This window comes from Neltuma alba, unplaced genomic scaffold, assembly GCF_004799145.2.
Source record: "Neltuma alba isolate B1F8T4 unplaced genomic scaffold, ASM479914v2 tig00013090_pilon, whole genome shotgun sequence".
Lineage (NCBI taxonomy): Eukaryota > Viridiplantae > Streptophyta > Magnoliopsida > Fabales > Fabaceae > Neltuma > Neltuma alba.
In genome coordinates, this window is record NW_021637418.1 from 1 (window position 1) to 12,017 (window position 12,017).

General features: G+C 32.9%; 1 protein-coding gene and 1 pseudogene across 2 annotated transcripts; one reads left to right on the top strand and one right to left on the bottom strand.

Moving 5' to 3' along the window:
* The first annotated feature begins 1,435 nt into the window (after positions 1-1,435).
* Positions 1,436-5,275, top strand: LOC114734396 (heterogeneous nuclear ribonucleoprotein 1-like; annotated as a pseudogene).
* On the bottom strand, positions 3,557-9,353 carry LOC114734397 (mitochondrial import inner membrane translocase subunit TIM22-3-like). 2 transcript variants are annotated; one of them, XM_028922040.1, is made up of 6 exons: positions 9,173-9,353; positions 8,368-8,432; positions 8,140-8,212; positions 7,997-8,050; positions 7,421-7,648; positions 3,557-4,289 (listed from the first exon to the last, which is right to left on the bottom strand). In XM_028922040.1, exons 1-6 carry the CDS (start codon positions 9,342-9,344, stop codon positions 4,258-4,260), a joined length of 624 nt encoding a protein of 207 aa, XP_028777873.1. In that variant the 5' UTR covers positions 9,345-9,353; the 3' UTR covers positions 3,557-4,257. The 2 variants fall into 2 exon arrangements, with proteins under 2 accessions (XP_028777873.1, XP_028777872.1); XM_028922039.1 differs by lacking the exon at positions 3,557-4,289 and having other exon boundaries at positions 6,923-7,648.
* Between the last annotated feature and the right edge of the window lie 2,664 nt (positions 9,354-12,017).

Sequence of the window (12,017 nt, forward strand, 5' to 3'; positions counted from 1 at the left end):
TTGATTTTAATTTTGATCCTAAATATAAAAAAAACCCAATATCAACTTTGTCTTAATATTTATCTTTTTTTTTAAGATAGTCCTTGTAATAAATGATAATACTAACCAATACACTTAATTAGTAAGGATATTTTAGGAAAAACAATAACTATTTATAATAAATAACTAGCTTAACTTCTTTTCTTAATCTTCTCAAATTAGTCAACTAGCTCTTATAATTAGGACTAGGAGTAGTATAGTTTAGGATGCCTATAAATATTTTATTGGTATTTTTAATTCTTTGCATCTTTTTGAAAAATTTATAATCAAATATTTTTAGGCTCTAAACGAGAGGTAGCTCTTTTTAATTCAATTCAATTGTTGTGCTAAAAAAAATCAATTCAACTGTTATTTTCTCAACAAAAATATACTTCTCGTTTTCTAATTTTATATAAATTTTAGCTTAGCTCCTTAAATTTATAAAGTATATTTTTAATTTTTTAAATCCTATCATCATTAGTTTGAGATATTTTTTTTTTGTGATTGTTACTTTTAAAATTAAATTAAAAATATCGGTACTTGAAAATTTTTGGTAACATTTAACATTAAAAATGTAACAAAAACATTTGACGTTAAAAATAATTTTTTTTGTCATAACTCAAACAACAATTACACATGAGAAATTCAAATTTATAGATTCACATTTTAAAAAAATTTAAGAAAAATGTTAGGTGTAATTAAAGTCTGATTGTAACATCAAAATATACTTGTTGAAACGGTATTCTCTTACCCAAAATATTAATGCACAGATTATTCAATGATTTCTTTTAAAGTCAAATTTAAAAAAATATTTAAGCACTTTATATTATAGAGTTATACAATATTATGTATTTTTCTGAAAGCAATTGTCCTTGTTTTTTCATAATTAAAACTCTAATATTATTTTGAACATTAATAAATGAAATGTTCTTTGGAAAAAAAATATCACCATCTGCTGTCATCTCTTCCTCCTCCAAATATTCTTGCACCAGACGATTTGCAGTCTCTCTCTATTTATATATCTTCTCCTTCTCATGTTCGCTGCCATTTCTCTCTGTTTCTTATTTTTCTTTTGATTTAATTGAGGAGCACTGGTATCAGCTACGAAGAGATAAAAATCAACGGACAGGCTTTTGGTAGAGGATGAGCACATCCTCTGTTTTTCTTCTCAGTTTTCCTTCACATTGATTTTTTTCCCAGAATTTTTTTCATCCTTAAATGGTAAATTAATATCTGGGCTTGCTTCATTTGTCATCGATCTCTTTGCCCTTTTAAGTTTCTTCTTTGATCCATGATAATTCATTTGCTTTGTTTTTTTCCTCTCCCTTTGTCTGATTCCAGACAATCCGGTTCTTCTTCTGATTGATGCACGAAAGATCCGATGCTCTTAGATCGACTTTGACAAAACCCACTTCGTTTCTGATCGAAGCTCTAACTGGGTTCTGTCTGAATTTAAAGTTGAGGTGTACCTTCTCCGATTGTCTTCATCTGCATTTTTGATCACTTTGCGTTGCTCAAGCAGGTTAATATTGTTTTTTCCCCTAGACTTAGCTTAATTATCTACCATCTGTTAAAATCTTTAATTAAATTGTTTCCGACCTGGATTGTTGGGCCATCATTGGATTTTTTAGACATCCCTGTCGGAATTTTGGTTACTTCTTGGTGAACCATGAGAATTTTGATCCAAAGTCCTTGCTCGTTTGAATTTGTACAAACATAGCATGGAAATCAGTTATTGATAGTTAAATGATCATACTTGGCAGGAGAACAGATGGAATCAGATCTTGGCAAGCTTTTCATTGGAGGAATTTCTTGGGACACTGATGAAGAACGACTAAAGAATATTTTGGGAAATACGGAGAGGTGATAGAGGCCGTGATCATGAGAGATCGCACGACAGGTCGTGCTCGTGGATTTGGTTTTGTAGTGTTTGCTGATCCTGCTGTTGCAGAAAGAGTCATTATGGATAAGCACATAATTGATGGCCGCACAGTGAGTTCATTGCAGATGTGTGTGTGTGTGTGTGCAGCGATAGTATTCACTAGAAATTTTGTTACAAATAACAACATAATGTTGGTACTTTATTTAGGTTTAATCTGTTGATGATAGAAATTTTATTTATTTCTCGCTTTACTGAGCTAAAGTCTTGCACTTTGATGGCTTATTTGCATTATGTATTATCTACATTGGATGAGAATTGACTTCTGTTTATAAAAAGAAAATGACGTGACATGCAAGTATTGATCTATACGCTGGCTTCTCAATTTTCAGGTTGAAGCAAAGAAAGCTGTTCCCAGGGATGATCAGCAGATGATAAATAGAACTTCTGGTAGTGTCCATGGCTCTCCTGGTCCTGGGCGCACAAAAAAGATTTTTGTTGGGGGTCTGCCTTCGAGCATCACTGAAAGTGAATTTAAGAAGTATTTTGATCAGTTTGGTACAATCACTGATGTTGTAGTAATGTATGATCACAATACCCAGAGGCCAAGAGGCTTTGGCTTCATCACTTACGATTCAGAAGATGCTGTGGACAGAGTTCTTTATAAAACATTCCATGAACTCAATGGAAAAATGGTTGAGGTCAAGAGGGCAGTTCCTAAAGAGCTTTCCCCTGGATCCAGCCGTAGCCCATTGTTAGGAACTAATTTTGGTTTTAATAGGGCCAGTGGTTACCTAAATAGTTACGCACAGAGTTATAACATGAGTCCAGTTGGAGGCTATGGGATGAGGATGGATAGTAGGTTTAATCCTCTTACAAGTGGTAGGAGTGGAATTACGCCCTTTGGCACCAGCAGTTATGGAATGGGACTGAACCTAGATGCAGGGCTGACTGCAGGATATGGTGGGACTTCGAATTATGGAAGCAATCTCGGATATGGTCGTGTGATTAGTCCTTTTTACAGTGGCAGCTCAAGCAGATATACCACTCCTATAGGCTATAATGCTGGTGGTGGGAGAAGCGATTCTCTAATGAATTCACCTTCTCGAAATGTCTGGGGAAATGGTGGCTTAAGTAATGCCAATAACCAAGTCAGTGCTGGTGCTAGCTTGGGATCTGGAAGTGGTGGTTTTGGCATTTCAATTAAAAATAATGGTGCAAATTGGGGTCAATCATTTCCAACGCAGGGTGGAGTGGCTGCTTCTGGGTATACCACTGGGATTAATGTTTATGAAGGTGGAGACAACAGTTTTGGGTTAGGAGGAACAGGGTATGGAAGAAATAGTAGTATAGGTGTAAATTCATCTTCTACGTTTTCTTCATCAGCTGGTGGTTATGAGGGATCCTATGGGGATTTATACCACAATAGTTCAGTTTATAGTGACTCAGCTTGGCGGTCTTCTGCTTCTGATCCAGATAGTTCTGGTTCTTTTGGTTATGGACTTGTTGGTATAGCCTCAGAGGACCCAGTAAAGACTTCAGAGGGTTATATTGGAAGCTACAATGTTTCGAGCAGGCAACCTAATAGAGGTAAGACTTTTGGCTACATCAAGTGATCCTGTCTCAGAGAAATCTTGGTTATAGTTTATTGATATAATTTTTTTTGTATCTAGATGTGACATTAAGGACATGATTTGGAAGCGACACGCCACCCCAAACACATACTAAGTGTTTGTATATCAGAAAATGAATTGTTTGAAAAGAAGTTACAAAGAGAATGTTTATTTACTGATTGGCAGTTACAATAGTCTTTCAAATTTGGATCACTGATTTTAATAGATTGTTAAGGACGCAAGAGCAGCTTCACTAATGTTTGTCCTTCGTCAATATCAATATAAAGCATAAAATCTAGGATAAGCTGCACTATTTACATGCTACGAGCAGTGACAACTCCCCTCAAGTTCATTGTAACTATTTTATTCTTCCACTATCTCTCCACACATTTTGTGGGACTCCATGCAGCTTTATTTTTTGTTTGTTTAATATGTTTTCACATATTTCAAGAAGGTGTCTTTAGTAGAAAGATAAGCATCACTCCCATGCATCTTATGAAGGAAAATATGTCTAGGTATACCCATTACTCTAGGCTTCTCATCTTTATTTCCCCCATGGATGTCAATCCCACAAACGGCAAGAATTTTTAAATAATGCGCTTATTTTCTTTGATTGTTTGAGGTGGATTATTACATAGGTTTTTAAAGAGTTTACTGCACATTGTGCGGAGAAGGAAGGTGGTGCTAGTTTTAATAGAAATACAGCTAGCATCTTCCTCTACACATGCCTAGTGTTGCTGATTGTCTTCATCTTAAAGTATGATGACATTGGATGCTTCCTGCAAAAAAAAAAAAAAAAAAAATCCATAAGAAATCCACATTAAGAGTTCACCTGAAAGATGTTTAAGATGAACTTAAAGATCATCTACTCTCATGTCAGAAGCCTATAACTGATTTTGTGTGAATGAAGCATTGAGTTAATATCAAATTTGATCATTCAAGTCATTTATGTGGTCATCCAGTGAAGAAAGACTATTTGCATAGCTTTATCTATCACATCATTATGAAATGGTTGAAATTTTGGCATTGCTTTCCTAATACGTGTCAAATGTTTTGAGACGTTCTTTCGAATTAGTCTTATGAGTTGTATTCATTTTCTCTTCATGTCTTCCTACTTCCTCCAGGAATTGCTGCCTAGAGAAGATATATTAATTCAGTTTATCATGGAAACAGTAGATCAAGTGATACTGATCAGGAAAAAAGAGGTTTTGTGAATTCTTACATTTTCAGCTTATATGGATATCATCATAAATATAGCTAACGGTGTTCTTTCATTCGAAGTATACATGTTCAAAGAGAAAGCAGTTTACAAGGGATTTTATGTAATGTTTGGGATTTTTTCGGTTCTCTTATTGATTTTTCAAGACTTAGGTTTCCTTTCTTGGAATTTGATTGAGGTGTAAAATCAGATTGCGGGACATACTCATGGCGATTGGTTCGAATAGTGTAGTAGCGCATCTCCTGCGAGGCATATCAGCATTAGTATGTTTAGTGATAGAGTAATATTGTTAAACTTTCTTCTTTTTGCCAACTGTTATGGTTGGCAAAGGTGTTCTTTTCACCACGTTCTTCTGAGATATGTTTTTTTTCATCAAATTGTAAGTGAGGTTCAGTTTGATTTATCAAGTGTGAAACATGAGGGATTTGCAGTGTAAGTCCCCCTCAAATAATTAAGTTTGTAAACAGTTCTTATAATTCTTGTTTAGACAGATTGTCATACAAGCTTCACAGTTTCTTTAGTCATTGTCTGTCTGCTTCTGATTGATGAATCTGTAATTAGTCAGTATCTTCCTCTCCTGTCTGGCCTTTTTAATTGCTTAGTGCAGATAATACGCATGTAATTGGAATATGGACAAAAGTTGATTGATTCAAATAAGTGGGTATGTTCCAAAATTGAAATATTTTAGAGCCTATGCTTAGTCAGCACAGACTTTTATGTTATTGAGCTCACTGTTGAATCTTTAGTGCAGCTAATATGCGTACAGCATATTATTGGAATATGGACAAAAGTTGATTGGTTCAAATAAGTGGGTGTGTTTCAAAATTGAAATGTTTTAGAGAGCCTGTGCTCTGGCTGTAGAGACTTTTATGGGAAACCATCCTTCTAATGACCAACTATATTTTGATCTTACTCCTCATTTCTGTGTGGTTGCATGTAGGTGAACTAGGATTTGCTTAACCTTCAATTTTGCACGGGGTCTAATTCAATTAATATTATATACTTGAGACGTAAGAATGCAATGAAAGAATCGAAAGTGTAGCAATGCAACAAAAGAAAATGATTCAAACATAAAAAGTACTCATCTAGTACTAAACATAACACCCATTTTGTAATGTAAAAGTAATTCAAATATAAAAAGTACTCTTCAGCTTATTTTGTAATGTTTTTTATGCTATAAAATAAGTCTTATATTTAGAATTAGAGGGAGTATTATGATTTTACTTATCATTCATAATATGATTAGGTCATACTGTAAAAGTAAGTGTGATTTTGCTCCAATTAAGAAGCAGCTTTCTCAACATAACTAATAATTGAGCACACTGCATAACTGAAGATGTGGTATTTATACATGAATTCACAAAAAGCCTTCATGTAAGTGGTCCCATTTGAAGTCTCTATGAAAATAAATATTGCTCTATAGTTTCTGCTTGACTAAAAAAATATTTGGATGGAAACCAAATCATAATTTCAAAAGTGTTTTTGTGGTTTACAAAATAAATATATAAAAAAATTTGTCTCATTTTACGGAAAAGTAATAAGTACTTTTAAAGTTGCTAAACATTTCCTAAATTAAAATATTTCCATTCTCAGGGCTTCTTTACAGTTTGTTTTACTATTTTTGTTGATTTAAAGGGATTTATCAAAAGACGCTTTCTTAACAAGTTTTAAAATCAAAAGTAACGTTTGGTAATCAACTCAAAGAAAAAGGCAGCTTTTTGGGTGAGAAAACCACCCACATTATTACATTCATAAAATAGTTCAACCATGGTCGACTATTTTTTTTTAGCTTTTAATCGTATGTTCAAAATTTCTTTCTTTTGGAATCAGCATTTTCGACGCTGTTTATGGAAGGAAAGCAGAAACTACAAACTCTGTTGATATGCGGTCAAATTACCAACATGTCCATCCTTTTTTTCCCCCTCTTATCAACTATCATATAAATAGATCCTCTATTTATTCTCAGCCTCTTTTCGTTTTCAAAAGCTATCAAGATATTAAAGAAAATCAAACTTCTTTCATACATGGCAACAAAACAGTTATCATTTTTACCATTGCCGAAGTTAGTCCTCAAGTTAAGTCTGTCCATAAAATTAACCCTATTAGGGTACAGGTGTTATTAACACCGCTAGGTTAATAATAATGTGGCAAAATCAAGATATACAAACATACATTTTATCTAAAATATCATCATTCAATAAACACATTTTCTATTATTTTTCTTGAAAAGTACAGAAAATTTTCGTTTACAAATGGAGATATTTGGAAAACTTAAATCCTTGCGTTGCGAGGTATATTGGTCATGCTCAACCACCACAAATTTCAAAACATAGCCCCCACACTTTACACTCATTTTTACTACAACTGACCATGACAAAATATCACAATTTTCCATCGCATCATTGTCACGTTCAACCCACTGTTCAATCATCTAGAAAGTATTCAATGAAACCAATCTAATCAGAGGTAATTCCAGCTTCAACAGAAAGTAAACCCACCTAAGTTCTTACAGAATCATTGACATGGTTTATAGGAAGTGAACACCGTTAAAAAAAAAAAAAAAAAAGAGAAGAGAGAGAGAGGAGAAGTAGAGAAGAAAAGGACAGAAAAGAGGTCATGTCTTATTTACATGACGCCGAAGAAAATCCTAAAACCTCGATTTATCACTGAGACGTGGAGAAGTGCTCTTACTATGCTGTTTCAGAGACTCGAAGAAAGAGGAAAATGCTCCTTTCATTTCATCAGGAAGGGGAAGTTGGAGGGGAAGTGCCAAGGGAGAAGGACAACGTATAGGGTAGTGCACACTTGTTTTACTGGAGATGGGATGCGCAAGGGCTGGTTGTCGCTTGTTTAGCGCTTCAACAATGAAAGAAAATGCTCCAAAAGTGAGGCAGCTTTGCAGAAGTTCTTGCGGTGCACCTGGGATCCCAGAGAAAAAATCATGATCGTAAAATAACTGGGAAAAATGCAACTTTCATCTGTATATAACTGTGCGTTATATCGATTTTCAGGGCAATCAGCGATTAAAAGCTGGTCAGAGTCGACGAAGTTTTTCTATTTTGGGTCAACCGATGGGGTATCCCCACTTCCCATCAGAGACCAAAAAATTGGGAGATTGCCTCAACACTTTGCCAATAAGGTGTAAATTAACTAACACACACACACACACAGAGACACAGATGAAGAGTTAATTGCATGTGTGCACATGAGGATGAGGAGGGCTATTTAAAGCATCATTCAGAAAAAAGACAAAGAAAAACTTGATACCTGGAAAACTTAGAGCAAGACCAGTACAACATCCAGCTACCCCAGCATTAATGACTGGTGATGAAAAATTATTCAAATATCACAAAAATATTATTATAAACACAAGTAACAAACTAACAATTCTATGGTAAACAAGTTTATACCATCATCCTTTCCTCCGAGTCTTTTCAAGATGCAGATAACAAAACTGTGAACTCCGGAAAAAACTGCAAATGACTAATACATAGAGACAAAAGATTATGAGCTATTTAAAATATTACGTTTGTGTGTGTGTGTGTGTATCCAAATGTGAACTGACTAGACAAAGCTAACAGCAGGAAGGAAGGCCAAAAAACAAAAAAAAGGGAAAAGGACTAAGGTCTCCAATGAACCTTGGCATAAGATCCTGCTTCTACAAAGGATCCTTTAAATCCTTTCTTCTTGAACAATCCAGCACCTGAGACATTACCAACAAAGACATCCTTGAGCAAGATCGTAGGAACTGAATGTATTGCTATACTCAAAAGTGAGATTTCTTCAAAATGGTCCTATATTCATCATCTCAGAGATTATTGAATTCTCAAGTCACCAGTCAGGAATTGATTGTGTATATTTAAAACTAAAATACTTGTCGAAAATCATCACACGCCTAACAAATTATGTGCCAACGTCCATCTGCATAAAAATTGCAGAACTGCTAACACTGAGTAAGCCCTTTACTAAGCGAGTGTATCCAGCCTTGACTATCAAATCACTGGGCGAAAATGGAATTACCATAACAAGTCAAAAGAGCTTGCCCCTGAAAATTGAATGTATTTTTTTTGTTCCCAAGTATATTTTACAAAAGGATTACAAGATGTTCAGCCTAAACTATATATCATTCCTCGCAGAAAGTCTTTCACTAATCCAAAAAAAGATTGCTCACTTATTGAGACATTACTTCAAGTTCATTCACATCGTGACACGACAATAAGGTAAAGACAATTTCCACAACCGAAAAGGCTACCTTTGACGACAAAATTTATAGTTCATACGCTGTTCAATGCACAATGTTCTCTCTTAGGTTCATCTAATCATGAAAACATCTAACACTACCCAATTAAAGCAGAATCCTCAAAATCAAGCTATTTAAGTAATGTATGTAGGAGTAAGACGGTAAGTCGCAAGGAGGGGGGGGGAGAGAGAGAGAGAGATAACCATAGCCAAAGACGGAGCCCATCAAGGCACCGGAGGCAGAGTCGCCAGCGAACCGTAGAAGGCAGATAGAAGGAGAAGCAGGGAGTGCAGGAACTTGAGCTGTATGAATAACGCTTGCTTTAGTCGTAACCTCTTCGTCGGAACCGGTCCTCGAAGAGTCCGCCGGCGCCATCGTTGCCCCCCTCTCCGGTACCGAATCGAAAATGGCGAGGCGGAAGCTGGAGGCACCGTCACTTTTGAGATCGAGGACTGAGCGCATTATATACTACTCCCGAAGATTTTTCCCGTTCCACCTTTAAAAAAAATAAAATAATTAAAGTTATCTAATTATGATTTACCAATTTTAATATTTTAGTTAATTAATTATGAATATTTTTAAAAAATTATAAACTAAAAAAATTTAAAATTTTATATTTAAAATTAAAATAAACCTTTTATCACGTTTCTCTGCATTTTTATCTAATGTTATATTGAGAATATGAGATAGTAGTAGTAATTACTAATTTCTTTTTTTGTGACAAATTACTAATTTCTTTTTTTGTGACAAATTACTAATTTCTTTTAAGTTCTGTACATTTGCTTTCGAAGAATATCACAGGCTTTAAACCGATAAAATATACTACCTCCGGTCCTAATTATAAGAGCCAGTTGACTAATTTGAGGAGATTAAGGAAGTAGGTTGAGTTAGTTATTTGTCTTAGATAGGTGTTGTCTTTCCTAAAATATCCTTGCTAATCAAGTGTATTGATTAGAACTATTATTGTTAGAAGGGCTACTTTGAAAAAAAAGTGTATAAATATGAGAAACAAAATGAATTGGGGCCTTATATTTAGGACCAAAATAAAAGTCAAACAGGGTCTTATATTAAGACTGGAGGTAGTATATCACAGCATGCATTTGAATGGTTTAACTTGAAATGATTGACATAAGAATTTACTTGAACAAAAGACATTTACAATTTCATTAGTTTATTTATTCCTATTTCACAGTATTTTGATATTTATTCTTTGTTTTTAAAATTACTCTTTAACGTCGCATTAAAGCATTAAGATTTAATGGGATGAAAATTAGGAGAGTCATTTGGTTAAACCAACACTTTATAAATTTTACTACTTACGTATGAAGTTTTATGTTCTATTTTTCTTTTTGATAAAATGGCAAAATGCCTTAAATTCGAAAAAAAAAGGTAAAAATTAATAGTTAATATTCATCCCGTCCTTGATATAAAATCTAATTATTGAATTGATCTTGATTTTAAATATAAGACATATTTATCAATTTTTTCTAAATTATCTCTATTAATATTCCTTTAACCATAATCAAGTAGAATAAGAAGAGAAGATATTAAGAAAAATGACTGTGGTGTTTTAGGAAAAACATGTCATATTTTTTATAATTAACTAATTTATCTAAATTTTTTAATCTAATTAAATTAATTAAATAAGTTTTATATGAAGCATGATCAATAGGACGGTTGTAATCTGAAACACGAAGAGAAATTCTATAAGCTTTAATAACAGAATTAAAATTAAAAACCTAATTGAAAACCTAATATCACGATCCGCCATATTTTTATCTTCGTGGGAGTCAATTGTTTCCTGAGACTGAAATCTTTCTACTTTGGCTTGGTTCCATCTAGTAAGAGAGATGCATGATTCCATTATACTCTTCCAATTTTTAATTATAAAGTTGATTTTGATTTTAAATATAAAATCTATTTCTTATATCTATCAATTTTTTTTCCAAATAACCCTTACTGATACTTCATCAACTATAATCAAGTATGGGAGAGAAGAGGATATAATGAAAATGATTAAGATATTTTAGAAAAAACATGTCATATTTATTATAGTTAACAAACTTACCTAACTTCCTTAATCTAATTAAATTAGTTAAATAGTTTTTATATTAAGGAGCGAGGAGTATAAAGAATGACAAAAACATTAGGAAAGAAAAGAATTATAAATAAGAATTTCACATGCAAGTTAAAATTTACATTTAAAATTTAAATACATTAAATAATTGAGAGTTAAATTTGCAATTCTTTAAACTGATATTTGCAACTCTTTTTTAATAAGAAATTGTCTAGAACCTAACTACTATTAATTTGCTCTTTTAAGACTTAACTGTCTTTCTCTTTTAAACGTATGTTTAGAAGTTCAGCCAAAAAAAACAAAAAAAAAAAAACCTTATGTTTAGAGGTAATTAGTAAACTACATTAATGTATAAATTTTTTAAGGGATGACAGACCACTAGGTTGGATAAAAAAGTATAGACACAATTTCATCCAACAACAGCTTGAAGTATTTTTCTTAGCATGCAACCTGTTAATTTTTTAAATTTATTTTAAAGTATTTTTTCATGCACCCTCAAATAATTTATAGTACAATTTTACTTTTAAACTATTATTTTTTAAGTTGCTGGACGTAGAAAAATAGTTCATGTTGCTAGATGAATCACAATATAGTTTAAAACAATAGATATATCTAAAAAAACATTTTATGATAATAAATGAGTCATAAAATATTTGAAAATACTTAACACACACATGAATTCATCGTAACTCTTCATTTTAAGATAAATAAACAGTCTTTGTTCTTCAAATAAAGTCAATTTTTAAAAATTATTTAAATATGTTTCAGAGTTACTAATATACAAATTATAAGTATTTTTCAGATAAATTTTGTCCTTGTTTTTTCTCACTAAAAATTTATTTAATTTTGAACATTAATAAATGATACCCTTTTTATGTATAAAAAATATCGTCATCCGCTGTGCCTCTTTAGTCCTCCAAATATTCTTGCACCAGAGGATTTGCAGTCTCTCTCTATTTATATGTTGTCTC

Bases quoted from the DNA above. Each gene is read 5' to 3' on its own strand.
- LOC114734397 (XM_028922039.1), bottom strand. From the start codon at position 9,344: ATGGCGCCGGCGGACTCTTCGAGGACCGGTTCCGACGAAGAGGTTACG. The intron at 8,213-8,367 runs GTTCATTGGAGA...TCTATGTATTAG, and splicing joins AAGCAGGATCTTATGCCAAG to TCATTTGCAGTTTTTTCCGG. The intron at 7,649-7,996 runs GTATCAAGTTTT...CTGGGATCCCAG, and splicing joins TCTTGCTCTAAGTTTTCCAG to GTGCACCGCAAGAACTTCTG.